The sequence below is a fragment of the Pseudorca crassidens genome, chromosome 2 (assembly GCF_039906515.1).
Source record: "Pseudorca crassidens isolate mPseCra1 chromosome 2, mPseCra1.hap1, whole genome shotgun sequence".
Lineage (NCBI taxonomy): Eukaryota > Metazoa > Chordata > Mammalia > Artiodactyla > Delphinidae > Pseudorca > Pseudorca crassidens.
In genome coordinates, this window is record NC_090297.1 from 151,548,320 (window position 1) to 151,568,285 (window position 19,966).

The 19,966-nt window shown below is 44.3% G+C and overlaps 2 protein-coding genes across 10 annotated transcripts in view; both read left to right on the forward strand.

Annotated features, from left to right (window-relative positions):
- PIK3C2B (phosphatidylinositol-4-phosphate 3-kinase catalytic subunit type 2 beta) overlaps positions 1 to 4,375 on the forward strand; it is a 61,661-nt gene extending 57,286 nt beyond the window's left edge. For 7 of the 8 annotated variants that reach the window (XM_067729305.1, XM_067729308.1, XM_067729306.1 and 4 more), the window contains 2 exons: positions 1,520 to 1,648; positions 2,352 to 4,375. In XM_067729305.1, coding sequence (XP_067585406.1) covers positions 1,520 to 1,648; positions 2,352 to 2,540 — 318 coding nt within the window. In that variant the 3' untranslated portion in view covers positions 2,541 to 4,375. Of the gene's footprint in view, positions 1 to 1,173; positions 1,348 to 1,519; positions 1,649 to 2,351 lie in introns of those variants that run through there. The other variant, XR_010941327.1, reaches the window with a different exon arrangement.
- Positions 4,376 to 10,766: 6,391 nt separating this feature from the next.
- Positions 10,767 to 19,053, forward strand: PPP1R15B (protein phosphatase 1 regulatory subunit 15B). 2 transcript variants are annotated; one of them, XM_067729314.1, is made up of 2 exons: positions 10,767 to 12,770; positions 16,320 to 16,483. In XM_067729314.1, exons 1-2 carry the CDS (start codon positions 11,222 to 11,224, stop codon positions 16,331 to 16,333), a joined length of 1,563 nt encoding a protein of 520 aa, XP_067585415.1. In that variant the 5' UTR covers positions 10,767 to 11,221; the 3' UTR covers positions 16,334 to 16,483. The 2 variants fall into 2 exon arrangements, with proteins under 2 accessions (XP_067585415.1, XP_067585414.1); XM_067729313.1 differs by having other exon boundaries at positions 10,812 to 13,357; positions 16,320 to 19,053.
- Positions 19,054 to 19,966: the final 913 nt, after the last annotated feature.

Genomic DNA, 19,966 nt, shown 5'->3' on the forward strand with positions numbered 1-19,966 from the left:
TACTGAATGAATACCCAATGGGCCTGCTACCGTGCTAGGCCTATGATATGACCAAGCAATACTAGACACAGCTTCTTACTACCTGTGGTCTTTGGCAAGTAGCCCAATTACTCTTAGCCTCGTTAAAATGAGGATAATGTTAGCACCTATCTCATAGGGTTGTTATAGGGATTAAATGAGATAATGCATGTAAGAGCACTTGACATAGTGCCTTGTATCATTATTATGGTGATTATTATAAGGGAGAGGCCCAAGGGGCTTATTTCCTGGTTATAGAGGTAAGGCAGCCATGTGACATCCTTCAAGCATAATCAAGGCAGAGTATAATCACTAAGTTTTTGGTATGATTCTAAGAACCTTGTGAGTGGAAGGGGCAGGGAACTCTTATTGAATACCACGATGTGCTGGACTTTTGCAGGTTGGGGCATTAGTATGTAGCAGGAGGTACATGAACTTTGGAATCAGAGAGATCTGGGTTTCACTCTTACAGAATCATTCATTCATTTTATTCAACAAATCTTCATCAACTGCCTACCGTGTGCCAGGCACTGATACATTAGCTCTGGATACAAGGGTAAACAAAATAAAATCCCTGCCCTCAGGGAGCTTACATTCTAGTAGGAAGAGGCAGACAGACAAATAGTTAAGTTAAATATATGGCAAGTCAGATAGTGGTAAGTGCTCTGGCGAGAAATAAAGCAGAGAAGGAATACCGGGGTGGAATGAAGCTAGCAGCAATTTTGCAGTGTTCAGGGAAACCCTCATTGATGAGGAGGTACTTGGGCAAAGGTGGAAGGAGGTGAGGGAGGGAGCCATGCATATACATCTGAGGGAGGATTGCTCCAGGCGGAGGGAGCAGTTGAACCCAAAAGCCCTAGTCAGGAGCCTGCTTGGGGCATGTCAGGAACCGCAGGAGGAGGCCAGTGTGGCTGAAGCCCCTGCAGCAGAGGGGAGAATAGCAGATGGTGAGGTTGGAGAGGGCAGACCAGAGCCTTGGTCCCACAGTCTAGAGTGTGGCTTCTCCGTGAGTGAGATGGGAGCCCTTGGAGGGTTTTGCGCAGAGGCGTGACAAGATCTGACTTAAGTTTTAAAAGGATCAGGCTGAGTGAATCACTAATTGGCTGACCTTGAACAAGCAACTTAATCTCTCTGACTCATTTCTCTACCTCTTAGGGGTTACTTGGATCAAAATAGACAAAAGATATTGGGCAGAGATATCTGGGGACATGATGGTTCATTCAGAACAGACCAAGTTGTGGCGTGCCCTGAGCATTCGTGTACAAAGTATAGACTGGATATCATAGGCAATCTGATGGATGTTTTAGGAGGACACCTAACGTTACCGTGGTAGGTGTTTCTAGCAGAATGCAGTGGGCTGGGAAGCATAAATTATTGTGCATTGCAAGAAGCTAGGTGTGGGAGAAGAGGGTCTGGATCAGGGAGTGATCACAGGAATGGTGGTAGAGAGACAGATAGAAAAACCTTCATCTTTTTTTTTTGGTTTTCATTCCCTTTGTAGCAACTGCTCCAGGATGGGAATGATCCCGACCCCTATGTCAAGATTTACCTCCTTCCTGACCCTCAGAAAACCACTAAGAAGAAAACCAAAGTGGCCCGGAAAACCTGCAACCCCACCTACAATGAGATGGTATGTGGGGAAGGTGCTGGGTGGGGCTGGGGTTGGCCGACTGTGCCGGTTTGTAAATAAAGTTGTATTGGGACGTGGCCATTACTATTCATTTAAGTCTTGTCTGTGGCTGCTTTCATGTTGTAGCAGCTGGGTTGAGTCATCGTGACATAGATCAGAATGTATGGCCTACAAAGCCTAAAATACTTCCTATTTGGCCCTTTATGTAAAAAAGTTTGCTGACACTTAAGGTAGGGATTCCACAGCTGCGGCATGGTCTGTGGGGAGGAAGAGCCTGCTGGTCCTTTGCTGATAATGAGCTGTGGCCCCAATGACAAGCCTTCATTTGCTTGAACTCTGAGCTAAGAGCAGGGGTCTTTATTTATTTTTATTTTTTATTTATTTATTTGGCTGTGCCAGGTCTTAGTTGCAGTTGCAGCATGCATGTGGGATCTAGTTCCCTGACCAGGGGTCGAACCTGGGCCCCCTGCATTGGGAGTGTGGAGTCTTACCCACTGCGCCACCAGGGAAGTCCCCCCGAGAGCAGGGTTCTTTAAGCTTCCCTTGGCTTCTGTATGCTTTCTCTATTCCCTTGGGCTCTGTCTGGTTGGGGAGGTAAAGGGGTCTCAGCCAGATCAGATCACACCACCACAGACTTAAGCATCTCCCCCTTCCATGTTCCCTCTCTCACTACTTCCCTTTCTTCCCAATTTTGCATTTGCAGCTGGTATATGATGGAATCCCCAAGGGAGACCTCCAGCAGCGGGAGCTACAGCTGAGTGTGCTGAGTGAGCAAGGATTCTGGGAGAACGTTCTGCTGGGGGAGGTGCACATCCGCCTGCGAGAGCTGGACCTGACCCAGGAGAAGACTGGCTGGTTCGCACTGGGATCTCGAAGTCATGAGACTTTATGAGCCCAGCGGAGCCATGGCCCAGGACCCCAGGCTCATGGCAGAGCTGGAGGAGAGGACTCTCCCTGCTTGACTTGCCCCTTCCTTGTGTAGGGGCAGGGCCCTCGGTGGGGCTTCCCTCTGTCCCGGCGGATCGGGCCTCCGTGGTAGGAGGCAAGGAGGGTAAAGATGCTCTCTGCTATCCGCTCCTCTGCAGACTGCATTTGGGTTGGTTGTGATGAGCAGCCCCTTGGAGGCTGTGAGGGTGCAGCAAAGTTTTAAGTTTACCTTGTGTCAAGGGAGCAATGCCTGGTTTGAGGTGTGTGGGGTGGGCTGTAGAGGTAGCATTTGGGGGGAGGGTGGGTGGATATCTTTATTTTTATTTTTAAAAAATGAAATAGTAACGTTGTCCTAACTGGACAGGAAGCCTTGTGAGAAGGGACTTACATGTGCCTCAGAAGGCAAAAGAGGAATTGGACTTTTTGTATGATTGAGGTTCTTATTGGACTTTTCCCTAGGATTTTGTTTGTTTGTTGTTTTTGCATTTCTATCTATAGGAATTATTTGGGGAGGGGCCCAGTGGGCCCTCAGTTAGTGCCCTCCGTCTCTGAGGCAGGTCGGGAGGGACAAGGAGGGCTGTGTGTGCTGGACTGAGGCCTGCGCCACTGGGCCTTTCTGATTTTGCCTCCAAAGGAGAGCGATGTGATACCTACGTGTGTAAGGAAGGGCCTTCCGTATGGAGGTCTGTAGAGGACCTGTGTTCAGGGACCTGGGCTCTTTTAGGGGGAGTTTTTCCTCTCGTCTTCCCCTATTTTGCTAGGACTTGCCCTGAATACTGTCTCCTACCCCTCCATTCAGCTCTTCCGGGGGTCATCTGGTCCCTGTGAATATGCCTGGGTGCTCCCCCATAGGTCTCTCCCTTCATTTTTCTCTGGTGGGATAAACTGCTGCCTCGGCCCTTAGGTTTGGTTTCACCCCAGGGTGTCTTGGCCCTAGGAATGGGCCTCTAGGCTGCAGACGCCAGCTTGGCTGGCTGTTGGGTGGTTTCTGGGAAGCTTTCCTCGTCATCCACCACTCCTTTTGTTTTGCTGCTTCTCTCCCAAACTCCATTTCTGTCACATTTTTTTAATAAGAATTTCTCTCATTCTATGGGGCCATAAACCTATTTTGTCTGGAGCCAAAGGGATGCCCCAGCTGAAGAAAAGGGGTGCAGGTGGGGAATCCCATCAAAACTGTTGTTTTTGCCAGTGATTTTCTTTGGTTGTGAGGAGGCTGGATTGAGCTGAGCTGGAAGGGAGAGACTGGGTCTCTGATCTCTTAATACTCTTCATTCCCTACCAAATGGATTTGAAATTCACTCGTGCGCTTTACTCCGAAAGGTTGTCTTCCTAGAAAAAAGGAGAGACTTTGAATTTGATATTAACTTTCTAAATTGGCTGGTTGTGCCCGGTGACTGGGGAATGGAGTTAAGTGGGGATACGATGTGGACTGTCCCTCCCCAGCTCCAAGGATCAGAAATTCCCCCTTTCGCTGACTCATTCCATAACTAGAGAAAGAAGCTCCATTCATTGAAGCCACAGAGCAGCAAGGAAGTTGAAACTTTTAAATTTAAAATGTAAAGGATAAAGCTGGCTGCTGTGGGCAGGGGTTAGGGGAGTGGAGAACAGAGGTGGAACTTCTCTAGATGAATGGACCAGAGATGTGTTACTGGCTTTTTGCCTGTAGCTCATTTTACTTTGACCCTCTATGCCCCTGTTAAAGAGAGAGGTCTGTGTACTGTACCCACATCCCAGACATCCTTTTTCTCCTACTTTCTCTGGAATTGTATTTTCTAATAAATGATGTTTAGAAAAACAAAACTATCATTTTCAAGATTCGTTGATGTTTAAATGTCTAGATTAAAACATCTGATGTGCAAGATGAAGATAATAATGATAGTAGTGTTTCTACAAATGGTAACTTTTATATGCACTGGTGTGGTGCACTGGGCATTTCACACGTGTCAGCTAAATCTTTCCTTAAAACAACTTGATCAGGTGAGTATTATCATCCCCAGTTTACAGATGAAGAAACTGAAGCCCAGAGAGGTTAAGTAATTTGCTTAAGGACATAGCCAGTCGGCCTTGGCTCTAGAATTTGAACCCAGGTTTATTTGACTCTTGAGTGTTTTAATATACATGATGTCATTTTTCATTGCAACTACCCTGGAAAGTAGACATGGCTCATTTGTTAATTCTGTCAACAAACTTTTACTGTGCTTACCAGTGTTACCAGTGCTACCTGGTGGCGTGCCTCCATTCATAAAGAATACAGACCTTGGAGCTGGGCCCTGGGCCCTGTACCGGGTAACTGGCTGTGGGTTACAAAGATAAATTAAGATAGTTCTCTGCATTTAAGGAGTTTACTGCCTAGTGATACTTAACTAACCCCATTTCATAAGAGAAGGAACAACCCCTGAGATGCCATGCAACGATTACGTTGTTAGAGCAGAGCTGTAGCCCAGAACTGAACCCCAAGTGGAAGCTGGAGGTGACATGACCCTTGTTCAAGCAGTTTACCCAGAAGTTTTCAAAACTCTCCGGTGTGGAGTCATGTTTCATGCTGGGAAGTTTTGTGGGGTTTCCAAGGGACTTTTAGTAATAACAGTAGTAAGTGATAACCTACCTGCTGTGTTTCTAAGTGGTTTTGAGGTGTCACTGCAGTTCTGGGCAAGTCCCAATGGACCTTTTAAAAGTTAGAACTTGAAACCGGCAAGAGGCTTAGTTAAGGAAATTTCTTGGCCAAATGGGGTAGAAATCTGAACCACCCAGAGGGAGTGGGAATGAGAGAGCCGGGGAGTTGGGGGAGAGGGGATGCCCAGGGAGAAGAGAAACAAGCCCAGGAGACTGGATTTTCTGCGTTCAAACAGAGGTGGTAAAAATGAAGTAACTGGACTTGTTAGGATTTGGGAGCTAAGGGTTAGACTGGACTTGAAAGGTCAAAAGCGAGGCAACATTTTAAGTTGGGAGGTAATTCTGGTGCCTGGGGACTTGTCTGAGGTGTCTGTCCACAACACTAATGGCCTTCTCTGGGTCAAGTGAGTACCAGGCACTGTGCCTACTAAGATGACAAAGGTGTGGATCGCGTCCTCAAGGAACTCAGAGTCCAGCTAGGGAAGCAGACATGGAAACAGATGATTACAGTGCTGTGTCTCAGGGACAGAGGTGGAAAAGGGGAGGGGTGGGCAGGCGGAGTGGGAGCTATTTGAACTGGGTTCCATCAGAACTCTGGATTTCATTCTTAGTGTGATGGGGATGCCATTACAAGGTTTTGAGAAAGGGACTGCAGCACTCTAATTTATGTTTTCAAAGATCCTTCTGGCTGCTGTCTGAAGCAAGAATGGAAGCAGTAGTCTAGGAGGGGAATGAGAGTAGCATGGGGATAGTGAAAGGTAGTTAGAATCTGGATATATTTTGAAGGTAGAGCTGACAGGATTTGCTGTTGGATTGGATGTGGGGTTGAGGCAAAGAGGAATTGAGGATGACTCCTAAGTTTAGGGGCTTGGCAACTGGGTGAAAATGACTGTGGGGGCATTATGGGATGGGGAAGATGGGCTTGGTGGATCACAATTAAGGGTTTTGATCATGGTAAGTTTGAGATGTCTGGACATCCAAGTAGAGAAGTAGGAGGATGGAATCTGAAACCCAATGGAGGGGTCCGTCTGGAGTTTAGAAGTGGAGGTCAGCATTTAGTTGGCATTTAGTGCCATGGAACTGGATGAGATCACCTAGGTTAGAGAGGCTAAAAAGAAAAAAGCCACAGGTGACTGAGCTCTGATACAGGTCAACATTTAGAGGAAGAGGAGGAGTCACTGAAATTGTAGGGAAACCAAGGGAATGGTGTCATGGGAGTCTAAAGAAAAGTATTGTCAATATCCTAGGGCTGCTGTAACAAAGGACCACAGACTGGGTGGCTTAAACAACAGTCTCACAGTTCTGGAGGCCAGAAGTCCAAGATCAAGGTGTCGGCAGGGTTGGTTCCTTCTGAGAGTTGAGAAGGAGAATCTGTTCCATGCCTTCTCCTAGCTTCTGATGGTTTGCTGGCAATCTTTTGCATTCCTTGGCTTGTAAGTACATCATCCCAGTCTCTGCCTTCACGTTCACACGGAGTTCTCCCTGTGTGTGCACAGGTGTCCAAATTTCCTGTTTGTGTTAAGACATAGTCATGCTGGATTAGGGCCCACCGTAATGAGCTCATCTTAATTTACAAAGACCATATTTCTAAATAAGGTCACATTCGTAGGTACTGGGGGATTAAGACTTCAATATCTTTTAGGGGGGTGCACATCAACCCACAAGTCAGAGAACTGGATTTGGCAAAATGTTCTTAGTGATCTTGATGAGAGCTGTTTTAATGAGTGTTGGGGATGAAAGCCACATTGGAGTAGGCTGACGACAGAATAGGTGTGGAGAAAGTGGAGACTGTGAGAATAGACAACTCTCGAGAAATTTTTGCTGTAGTGGTGTAGAAACTCGGAGGTGCAGGAGAGATTTTCTTTTTTTTTGTTTTTTTGCTTGTTTGTTTTAAGATAGGTGATATTAACCCATGTTAATGTGAGTGTTCCACCAGCTTAATGAGTAAACATTGTGAAACAGTCTCAGTGTAGGAGATGCAAAGCTGCTAAGGAACTATCTAGGGGGACTTCCCTGGTGATCCAGTGGTTAAGATTCTGCGCTTGCACTGCAGGGAGGTGCAGGTTCGGTGCCTGGTCTGGGAACTAAGATCCCACGTGCCGTGCTGCCAAAAAAAAAGGAACTATCCAGGAATGCCCGGCATGGATGAAATTTGTCATTACAAATAGGAAGTGAGTCAGTCAGCATGTCTGAGTGCTTTTCTCCAGCAATGGCTAGCTGCAAGGGGGTAGGCTCAGAATAAGAGGACAGTTGGGTTTCACTAGGGTTGGGGTTTTGCCAGAGAAGAATATTGGTGTAGAGCACAAGAATGAAGGGTTTTTGCAAGGGGGTAGTTTCATACTGGACCATGGAATTCATGCTTGGGTAAGGAGGGAAGTGAAGGAGGGTGATGAATCACAAAAAAAGTGGTAATGGCAATGGTTTGGAGGTTTGGGGGGGTGGGGGGCGGTGATAAGTACCTGAATAGGGATTCCAAGGCAGCGAGCTGGAAAGATAGGAGGTGGTTTCCGGAGTGTGGGATACTTGGAAAAAGATTTTGGAGGTGGTACTGACTGAAAAATGAAGTGAAAAGGTATACACCCTTTACCTCAGGCCCTGCAAAATCTTTAAAAATAAAAATAATTAGCTGAGGTTTAAATTATCTTCTGCCAAAGCGCCAGTCAGCTGGACTGTCTAAAGACTTCTTGTCTTCACCAGCACGCACACAGCCCTGGCAACACAGCGCTATCTCTGCGAACAGAGCTGCCCTCCCTCTGCCACCTGGTTGATAGCGGGCTGCAGGAGATGGTTCACACTTTAGTTTCCTGCAGAGACTGACAAGGCAAAGTCACATATTCTTAGACTTCTCCAGTACTTTATGATTGCATTTTTTCCCTTTAGAGCAACTTCCAAGGTAAGGAAGATAAAAAGTATGTATCCAATGACTAGATGGGGAAGGAAAGGCCCATTCAAGATGTTTTAAGGAATATTTGGGGGGAGGCTCATGGTGTTAGTGATAAATTTGAGAGTGGAATGTAAAAGTCTTGGCCATAAGGAAGATGCTGTTATTTTAAAGTATTATTACCCTTCCATTCATTCAACAAACGCACCTATTATGTGCCAGTCAACATGCTAGGTCAGTGGTTCCTAAACTTTTTGGTCTCAGGACCCCTTCCTTTATACACTCTTAAGAATTGTTGAGGACCCCAAAGAACTTTTGCATATGTAAATTATATCTATGGATAATTATTGTTTTAGAACTCAAACCTGAGGAATTAAAAAAATATTTATTTAAAAATAACAAACCCATTACATGTTAACATAAATAACACTTTTTTTTTTTTTTTTTTTTTTTTTTGTGGTACGCGGACATCTCACTGTTGTGGCCTCTCCCGTTGTGGAGCACAGGCTCCGGACACGCAGGCTCAGCGGCCATGGCTCAGGGGCCCAGCCGCTCCGCGGCATGTGGGATCTTCCCGGACCGGGGCACGAATCCGTGTCCCCTGCATCGGCAGGCGGACTCTCAACCACTGCGCCACCAGGGAAGCCCCAACATAAATGACACTCTTAATGAAAAAAATTTTTTTCAAAACAAAAAAGTCTAGCAAGAAGAGTGGCATTGTTTTACTTTTTTTTCCAAATGTCTTTAATATCTGGCTGTATAAAAGACATCTAGGATCTCATATCTGCTTTTGCATTCTGTCTGTTGCCAGATCCCATATCATGTGTCCTCTAGAAGGTACATGTCCACTATATACTCATGAGAAAATGCGAGTTAAAAAGGAAAATAGGGGACTTCCCTGGTGGCGCAGTGGTTGAGAGTCCACCTGCCGATGCAGGGGACATGGGTTCGTGCCCCGGCCCGGGAAGATCCCACATGCCGCAGAGCGGCTGGGTCCGTGAGCCATGGCCGCTGAGCCTGCGCATCCGGAGCCTGTGCTCCGCAACGGGGGAGGCCACAACAGTGAGAGGCCCGCGTACCGCAAAAAAAAAAAAAAAAAAAAAAAAAGGAAAATAACAGCTTAGTATTATCATGAAAATATTTTTGACCTTGAGGATCCTCTGAAAGGGTCTTAAAATGGGATCCCCAGGGGTGCCCAGACCATACTTTGGGAACTACTGGCATACAGCCCTCAAGGAGCTGAGACCAGCAAGAGAGAAGAATATTTACAGGGATATATAGTGTAGTGCTCTAATCGAGTATAACAATATAATTCTGACTGGGAAGGTCAGCAAAGACTTCAAGAAGGTGTTGCCGTTTGAGTTGGACCTTGAATCATGAGTAGGTATATAACAGAGGAGGTGATGGCTTTCTTGGCTGAGGAACAGCGTGAATAGTGGCATGAAACAAGCCCAGTGTTCCTAGAGTATAACCTGCATGAAGGGAAGTTACTGAAGAGAAGGCTGGAAAAGTATAGTGGAAGGACAGACTGTACAGAGCCTTTATTCTGCAGGTGATGGGAAACAATTGTTAGCTGCTACATAACAAATATTAGCTGATGTTTGTGCCCCTACTCTATCTAGGGTAGGCACGATATTAGGACTTTAGTTCACTCACCAACCCACTGAAGCTTTGAGTATTTAATTTGCATACTTGGATCTCTTGGTCTGTTATTAAACTGACTCCTATTATTAATACATTTTTTCTGAAGTTCTTAGAATTGTAAATGAGATATTTCCAGAGATATGGATAATAAGATAAAAAGGGGTAAACCACAGAAATGGAGGACCTCTTAGTTTCCTAGAAAGAAGTGGCTGTTCTCTGAACAGTCCCAAGAAAGAGGAGCAGCTGGCCTCCTCTTGGCTCCTAAAAGACCCTACTGCTGTCCCCAGTGCTCAAAACTGCTACACTCCCTCGGTAACAGATACTTGACTTCAGAGGTGTCGATGAAAAAGTTTTAGCAGAAATAAAGAAATGGACTAAGACCAAACTCACAAGAGAGAATCAAATGTAGCAACTAAGATTATGAGACATAATTTTTTCAGAGGATAATGGTCTGTGCTTCCTTCTTTGGGTGTTGTATCCTGTGGTTCTGTGGGCTCAGGATACAAATATGACTTGAATATGACTTGAATGGGAAGTATAAAAGAGAGTAAACAGTTCTGGGGGCTCCGTTTCTTTCCTTCTCTGTGACTTCAGTTTGCCCCACCGAGGGAATTGTCTAACAGGGACACCACCTGAGAAACATGAGTTCACTTTTTTATGAGATATATGTGGGTTGGATGCTGAAAGACCTCAAAGCTAGATCCTAGGTAGAGCTAAACCGTTGGTTAAAAACCCTAAAACCGAGGGGGCAGGAATGCATAATGATTCATTTTTCACTTAGGACTTACTAATCACTCCACATTACTAGTGTTAACACCAGATATGTATGTACACAGCATTTCCCAACTTTTATTATACTAAGATCTTAGGTTGATGATCTACTTAGCACTCAACAACACTGGAACCCCAGTGTTGCCTAGATATATGCAAGGCTAAGGTATCTGTGTACACTTGGGTGTGTATTAGGCCGTTAAAAGGCTTCCAAGGAATTCTCCACCTCTTTAAGCCGCTCCCTTTGGCCCAAAGGGCGGGGGGGAGGGGCTGGAGGGGGCGGTTTCCTAGGCGACCGCCGAGCAGCAAGTGCGCACGCGTAGTGCTGGGCCTGGCTGATGCAATCTTCCTCGCGCGAGCTGCGTCTACCGAGAGTAAGGAAGCCGACAGGGACCTGAGCTAGGCCAATCAGCGGCCACAAGGAAGAGTGCGGAAAGGCCCGCCCGCCTGATCCTGCGAGTGACGTTCGGTGGCCCTGAGCTGGTGGCGTAGCCGTCCGCCCTCCTTCGTCTCGTCCGCTTGCTTGGAGGCGTCCTGCTTCGGCGCTGGCCCTGCGGCCATTTTGAGCTTCGCTTCCACCAGCCAGCCGGCCCAGCCCTTCCGGGGTCGCTTAGCTGAGGAGCTTTTCCACGGTCAGTCTCTCCTGGCAAGTCGCCGCCGCCGCCGCCGCGGAAGGGCTTCTATCTATGGTGGAGAGGGCTGGAGAGGACTAGGACACCTCCTTTCCGCCAGGATGGATGTCGCCTCGGCCGCCGCGTCCTGTGCCCGCCGTTCCGGACTGTGGTCTGCCGCCCGCGGCCGAAGCCGCTCTCCTCTGTGGCTCTTCTGTTGGCCCGGAGATCGGCCTGGGGCATCAACTCCGCCGCTGGGCAAGGCTGAGACTCTGTAGGCCTTTTGGAGTCCCTCCCGGCCGCCCGCCGCTGAGCTCCGCTTTCCTCCCTCAGAGACTTGCCGAGAACGCGGAGATGGAGCCGGCAGCAGACGCATCGCGGGAACGGGCCGCCCCGCGGGCGGACTCCCGGTTCCGGCTGCCCTTCTTCTTCCCTCGGCGCTCGCGACCAGGCACTTCCAAGTTCCCCGCACCTCCTGCCCCGGAACACTCCGGGGATCTCAAACTGGCTTCTTGTCCCCCGCCCGAGGCTCGGCGCAGCTCGTGGATGCAGCTGCTTTCCCAACTCTTTGCGCCGCTCCCCGGCTTGCTTCAGAAGCTGCTCATCTGGAGCCAGCTTTTCGGTGGGATGATTCCGACCAGATGGCTAGATTTTGCTGGAGGCTACAGCGTGCTGAGAGCCCTGAGGGCCCGGGAGGAACCCGACGCCCCCACAGCGCCGAAATCTCTGAGTTCGCTGCGGCTAGATCCTTCGGCTGACGCGGCCGTCGTTCCCCTCGATTGGCTAGAGGAGGGCATCCACTGGCAGTGCTCGTCCTCAGATCTAAAATTGGAACTTAAAGCCAAGGGAGGAACTTTGGACTCCGCAGCCCACGCTTTTCTCCTAGAGCAGCAGCTGTGGGGAGTGGAGCTCCAAGCCAATCTGTTCTCCGGCCGGGAACTTGGCCCTTCGCCCTCCGGGCCTCTCAACGTTCAGCGCTTAAGCAGTGCCAACGTCGTCTCCTATTTGCTGAACCCCTCCTATCTGGACTGCCTGCCCCGGGTAGAGCTGAGCTATCAGAGCAGAGTTGGCAGTGGCGAGCTGGTCGATTTCCAGGCGCTGAGCCCAGAAAGCGGCTGCCTGGATGAGGTCCCGTCTCATCCCCAGCCGCTCAACGCGGAGATGGCTTGCGTCTCGTTGCAGGGATGTGCGCCTCTCTCTAGAGAAGGGCTGCCCGAAATCCACCATCTTCGCATGAAGCGACTGGAATTCCTTCAGCAGGCCAGCAAGGGCCAAGCGTTACCCACCCCTGACCAAGATCATGGCTACCACAGCCTGGAGGAAGAGCACAGCCTGCTCCGGATGGATCTGAAGCACCGCAGAGATAGTGCAACACAGTGTGTTCCCGCTGCTGGAGCCGGTCCCGGCACCGCTCAGGAACCCACTGAGGAGAAGGTAGAATTGTTGACTAAAGAGGTTCCCCTTGCTTTGGAGAGACAGGGCACCTCGGAAGGCTGTCTATCTTGTGAGGTTCCTACGGAGCAGGAGCCTGGAGAGGACCAAATAAGTGTAATTGACTCCTCAGACATAGACGATGACCTTCCCATTTCTGCCAGACCAGCCTGTAGCAACAAATTGATAGATTACATTTTGGGAGGTGCAGCCAGTGACCTGGAAACAAGTTCTGATTCAGAAGGTGAGGATTGGGATGACGGCGCTGAGGATGATGGTTTTGATAGCGATAGCTCACTCTCAGAATCAGACCTTGAACAAGACTCAGAAGGGCTCCACCTTTGGAACTCTTTCTATAGTGTCGATCCTTATAATCCCCAAAACTTCACAGCAACAATTCAGACTGCTGCCAAAATTCTTCCCAGAGACCCTTCCGACTCAGAGACGGATTTGTCTGACAAGTCTAATCTAGAAAATCCTCCCTGGACTGCAAGCCTTCCTGAGTCTCCTGACCATAATTCTGGGGAAGAAGATGACTGGGAATCTAGTGCAGATGAAGCAGAGAGTCTCAAACTGTGGAATTCTTTCTGTAATTCCGATGACCCCTACAACCTTCTAAATTTTAAGGCTCCTTTTCAAACATCAGGGAAAAATTGGAAAGGCTGTCGAGCCTCAGAGAGGCCGTCTGAGTCTATTGTGGCCATTTCTGAGTGTCACAGCTTACTTTCCTGTAAGGTACAACTGTCAGGGAGCCGAAAAAGTGAATGTCCAGACTTGGTACAGGGTGGGGTTCTTTCTGGAGCAAGACACACACATATCCAGAGAAAAAAGGTTTGTTTCTTTCTTTTAACATGCCTGATATTGCGTGTTCTGATGTGGTTAAGGATATCAGCATGACTTTCCTGGAGGCATAATAGTGCATATTTTTGAGGAAGGACTGCAGGCTCATATACTTGGATTGAGAAATGAGCCTCCCTGCCCCCCACTTCCCTCCTTAGAGTGTTGTTCCTGTCTGAATTGAAGGTGCTATTGTATAGATGTTAGCTCGAAGGTGCTGTTTTCTTTTGGATTGGCAGCTCTGGGCTGTTTTCCTCCAAGCTTAAACTTTTCACTTTTTTTTAAGAAACAGAAAAATTAAACCTTGTGTGTACACGATTTAATTCTAGAGATTGAGAAGGTCCTATTATAGCCATAGAGTTTTAAATGGTAATAAATGTGGTGTTTGCAGACACTTAGTGTTGTAGTTACATGATAACAGTGTCTTCATTCCTGTCCGTTAGAACCCAAAGGGATGATGGTACCAAGTAGCAAGTCATATTTGTCTGGTTCTTTGCCATGAAAGAAAATACTAATTTCAGTATTAAAAACTTTTGGACATTTGGGATTTTGATTGACAGTCAAAAACAATACAGAAAATAGTGTTGCCTTTTCTTGAGAAAGCATTATTAGTTATCATTGGCCAGCTACAGGTTAATAATCATTTGTAACAGTGATGGTCATTTATTTGGTTTTCTTGAGTAGTTGCTTCCTATTCCCAGGCTAGTCTTAAAACTTCCTGGAGCATTTTATTTTACTCTTTCAACACATTGTCAAGTTAACCTTATTTTGGGAATCTTTTGAATTGCTTTTTTTTTTTCTCTATTGTTTATTCAACTGAAGTTATTAATTGGAGAGTGATCCCCCCAGATACACAGGGTATCTTTTATTGTGAAGGGAAAGTTTCTTCTTTACTTATATTTGGAAAGAGAAAGGTGTAGGTAAATTATTATTGACCTCAGATTCAGCAGCATCAAAGTTTCAAGTGGAAAGAACCATCCACTGGCTCCAAGTGACCAGCTTAATACTTTGAAACTCTTCCAGGGGTAGAAAATGTCCCTAAATGGTGGTAATCTTATGTCTTAGCCATAGAAGCAGAATAAGGCATATTAAAAATTAAATTTCAGTTTACACTTTTGTAAATGCTGTCATCAAAGAGTTTTTCTCTATATTTTTAAAGGGTCCCTGACAAAATGACCTATTTAGTGAATAGATAAGAAGCGAAATGGGGCAATGGAACGAGCACTTGGCACCTGGAGACCTTTGTTCCCCACTCCTGAGTAGTTAGGGCCAAGAGATTTGAGAAGACAGCCAGAGCTAGGAAGTAACTTGACCTCTCATGGCTTTGATTCACTTATTTATCTTATGGAAGTAATAATAATAATAATAACTATTGTATGAATTATTGCACGGTTTAAATGAGGTGAGTAGATAAAACTCACAGTTAGTTGCCTTGACTTTAAAATGGTAGCTCTTTCTTGTTCAGGGACCTCAGGCCAATCTCATGCCTCATTTTAGCTTGCTCATTGAATAAGACTGAGATGAGTCAAGTAGGTGTGTCTCAGCTATTACTATGAACTAGAAGCAACATTTATAAAAGATTATGTCTGCGATATGGTAAAATTATAGCCTTTGACTACATGCCATTCTTTAGGTATACGGGAATAATGGATAGTGCCTACTTCTTAGAATGAGGCTTTCAGATCTGGGAGTTTAAAATGCTTTGTGTCATGGCATAACATTGTGCAGATTGTGGAGCCAGACTCAGGGTTTGAATCCTTATGCACCCATAGAAGCTGTGTGATTTGAACAGATCAGTTAACCTACCTACCTTGATTTCCTTATCTGTACGATGGAGATGATAGTAATACATACCCCATAGGGTTGATATGATGAAGTGAGATAAAAATTGCTAAGTACTTTGAAAAGAGCCTGGCATATGATAACCACTATATAAATGTTTGTTGTTGTTATTTATCTTGGTGACACAATGAGTAACACTAGAATGCAATAACTTTTAAGGTATTACATACCTACTAATTGTCCTCGGGGGCATTCCTTGGCCTGATGTAAAGGGAATGAAAGTAGTAGGTCACAGTGGGATTAGCTGATGTAACTATTGAACGTGTTTTAAAACAAGTTTTTACTTTTGGTGTTTGATAAAAAAGAAAAACTTCTATATTAGAAATTAAGTAGGGATTAAAAGGGACTGTCACTCCATGTGATCATGTATATTGTAATATTCTCAATTTCATGTATATGTAGTGATAGCATATTGAGGAGGAATACAAAGAGGGTTTTTATCTTTACAGTCTGTCTTATAGTAACATAACTTTAAAGATACGTTAATTTTGCTGCAGTTTGTTTATTAAGTAACTCTCTTCCGTATTCTTATTACAAAAGTAATAATATAAGAATAATACTACATATTTATGATTCAAGAATTGGAAAGCACTGAAAAGTGAAATTTTTTTGGAAAAAGGAAGAATAGAAATAAGTGACGATCTTGTTAAAGCTTTTGTGTTGTAATAAAAGCATTGACTCCAGGAATATATTTCTGAAATACTTTGTTTGGAAACATTTGTCATTTGGAAAAGTATCACAGAATTGATTTCCCTAAAGATTAAAAAAAAGTAAAGATTAATAACATCAGGAGAATTTCACTTACCCATCTGGACTCATTTTTAACACCAAAACCAGGAGGGGGTAGTCTGGTTGACCGGATAATGGATGCGGGATGGGGGGTGTGTGTGTGTGTGTGTGTGTGTGTGTGTGTGTGTGTGTGTGTTGTGTGCGAGAGAGAGAGAAGGAGAAAGAGAAAGGAATTAAAGGGACATTTGCCCACTGTTTTATTCAGGTGCCATCTAGTCAGTTAGAACCCTTCCTTCTTTCCTCCCTCCCTCCCTTTCTTCCTCCCTTCATTCCTTCCTTTTGCTTCTGTTATATTTGAGATTAAAATTAGTCTATATCTTTATAGGTAACCTTCCTTGAAGAAGTTACTGAGTATTATATAAGTGGTGATGAGGATCGAAAAGGACCATGGGAAGAATTTGCACGGGATGGATGCAGGTTCCAGAAACGAATTCAAGAAACAGAAGACGCTATTGGATACTGCTTGACATTTGAGCACAGAGAAAAAATGTTTAATAGACTCCAGGAAATGTGCTTCAAAGGACTTAATGTTTTCGAGCAATGTTAAGATGATGTGACAGCCTCTGGCCTTAGCAAACACTACCTCTTACTTGAGAGGTTTCTTTTAAAAACAAAAATTGGCAGCTGTCCTTTGACTTTTTTCTTAGAGGATATGCAACTTGGATCCAGTGACCTAGTTTAATATTTTTTTTTTGCAACATATCCCACTCAGAAATGTACAGGTTTGAAGCCAAGCCCTGAAAATGAAGGATGAGATGGTGTGATTTCTAATCCTCCTTTTTTGTTCAGTTGGATTTGTTTTTGAATGTTGTTTGCTTGCTGAAGTGAAAAGGGGACCTCTTAAGGTGTAATTTTGCACTTTGAAAACTTATTTTCTTGGGAAACAATATTTATAGGGTTTGAAGCCCATTTTTCATTCTAATTTAAATTACGTGTACCTGTCTAAAAACTTTGGGCTCTTTTTTCCCTCTGAACATTCTGAAATTAATGGGCTGTTATGTTTTCTCTATATTTTTTTATTTCAGTAATTTGGCCCTTCTACTTCAAGGCTAAGAAAATAATCTTGTATATACTACCAACTTAAAGTACATTATCTTGTGTCATTGTGGTTTTTTTTCTTTCTTTCTAAAAGTGACTGGTTGAAAATATGTGGTGGGTTTTTATTTCTAGATTAAGCGCTACCTAGGATATTTCCAAGGACTGCCACAAAACCTTTATGTGCAGTACTTTCTGTTACTTTGGGAAAGCTGCATATTTCTGCCAAATTTTAACATCTGATATACTTAATTTCTGTGCAAACTCTTTTTTGAAGAAGGTTCTGTATGTGTTATTATAGTTCCCACTTGGGTGGTTCTTTGTGTCTTCAATAGGTAGAAATTGTTGTAAAAGACTCCAGAAGTAATAATTGCATCATAGTTGCTTTTAAATTTAAAAGCTTAGAATTTTCCTAGGAAGAAGATAGGAGACATCTCAGAGCAATTTGGTCTTGTTGTATGTGCTCTCAAAAGAAAACCAGTGTTATTAATATGCCTCAGCACCGTCACTTTTAAAACCTGTCAGGATGGCACTGTGAACTTGGAAATGGGCAGGTCTTAACTTTCCAGTTTGAAATGTAAAATGTAGACTTCAGTCAATATCCAAGTTTATTGTGTTCTCCTTTTTTAATAGTGAGAGAAGTAATGGCAAGGCCTATAGTTTCAGGAAAGAACTATAGATTTAACAAATAGAAAGTCTTAATATCTTCAGCCCAAAGTTTACTTTTGTTTTTTTTTCCACTTGAAAAAAGCTGATATCTTTAATAAACAAAAGTGACAATGTTCATTTTCCAAAGCAAACTGTTTTTGCAGTGACTGATTGCATTTGGTTTATTTAGCTAGTTCTACATGGTGTGCATTTGTTAGGTTGGTTAACCAACTCCTTAATAGTCTGTTTTTGTTTCATGTGCCTCCTGTCACAGGTAATGGAAAACATGAATAGAATAGATGACCTCTTAATTTTGAACTTGTTTCAGAGTGGGGACAAATTTTTCATCAGAAGTGCTTGCAGGGTTACTACCTCAGTTTATAATCTACCTGGTCATTATTTTATTTGTTTGGGTTGCTCTAAGAACTGCCTCTAGTGTTAATATGTATATATATATTCATACTTAAACACTGAGAGTACAAGTAAAAGTCAGATTTTTGCAGAGCCCTTCTTCAATGTGGTTTGTGCCCCTGCATTTTAGGTAATCACAGGGAATGCATTTATAGAGTCTAGTGTAACAACATGGAAATAAGCTAAGTTTCAAACACCACCTGTGTCAGTTGGAAAGAAGGTGTCACTTGCCTTGAAAAGAAAACTTTGAAAATGTGTAGGCATTCTTTTAAAACCAGACTGAAGTATACTGTTTTCAGAGACTTAGGTTGTGTTTTGTGTTTCTGAAATCTTGCACCTCTGCATGTATGAAAATAATGGGATATCTTTACATTTACTGGATTTTGGAGAATTATTCCCTTGAGATTCCAGCCTCACTACCAAATACGTAAAAGCTTGGTGAAGAGTTCTCCCATTTACTACCCTCCTTTAAAAGAAGTGATCAGGCGGTGATAAGGACAAAAGGGACCATTTTAAAGTTGGACAAGGGAAGAAACAGAATTCTTACCAGTTTCATTCCAATTTTAGTTGTTAGAACAAAGTTAAACCTTCAGTCTTAAAATCCTTAGAAGTTTTAACTGAACATTTTACACACCTAAAAGTCTTGCAATGGTGCTTTAAGTATCAATGTAGCATATGAAAGGCTTTGTACAGACAAGTAAAATTTCCTTTTCTGAGTGTTCAAATGTGATAACACCATCTCGTCATCTTTAACTTGAAATCAAAACTATCAGATTTTATTTTTTTATAATTTAAGGAAGGTGAAGTTAGGGGACTAGAAGACATCTAAATTGGCTTCTACAGATCCAATGATTTAAATGTAACCAGTTTGTTGGGACTTTATAGCTAAAATTATATTTGTGTATATAACTGTTAGCTAATCTGTAAATTGTAATAAATATATTTGCAATTTTTAAATGTTACAAGATATTTTGGTTCAATTTTATATTGTATTTTACATTATTTTCAGTATTACTGAGCAGGATTTCCAGAATTAAATCTGGTGTTTTTGTAGAAGCACTGTAAACTTTAAAGGTGCTGCACAAATTTATGTGGTTTAAAAAGGTTATGTGGGGCTTCCCTGGTGGCGCAGTGGTTGAGAGTCCGCCTGCTGATGCAGGGGGCGCGGGTTCGTGCCCCCGTCCGGGAGGATCCCAGGTGCCATGGAACGGCTGGGCCCATGAGCCATGGCCGCTGAGCCTGCGCTCCGCAACGGGAGAGGCCACAGCGGTGAGAGGCCCGCGTACCGCAAAAAAAAAAAAAAAAAAAAAGGTTATGTGACATGGAAATTACACCACAACTAACTGAAGTGGAAGGAATGGTAAGGGGATAAATATAATTGTAAACCACATTGTGGTATTAGAAAAAAGAATTTAGTTCTTAGCGTATGAAATGCCCTTCTTAGAGAATGGGGGTTTGATTCTAAAATTGGCCCCAACTGTGTATTTCTTCTGCAAAGAAAACAGTAAAATTGTGGGCTTCCCTAGTGGTGCAGTGGTTAAGAATCCGCCTGCTAATGCAGGGGACACGAGTTCAAGCCCTGGGCCAGGAAGACCCCACATGCCACGGAGCAACTGAGCCTGTGTGCCACAACTACTGAGGCCCTCACACCTGGAGCCCGTGCTCCACAATGAGAGAAGCCACCGCAATGAGAAGCCCGTGCACCGCAATGAAGACCCAATACAGCCAAAAATAAAAACAAATTTATTTAAAAAAAAAAGAACAGTAAAATAAACAGTATTCACAGAAGCAGTAAATTCATATTCTGGGAATAGCATAGTGTTTCTACTAAGTATCAGGGAATTCGGTTTCTTTATTTTGTGCATTATTATTAATGAT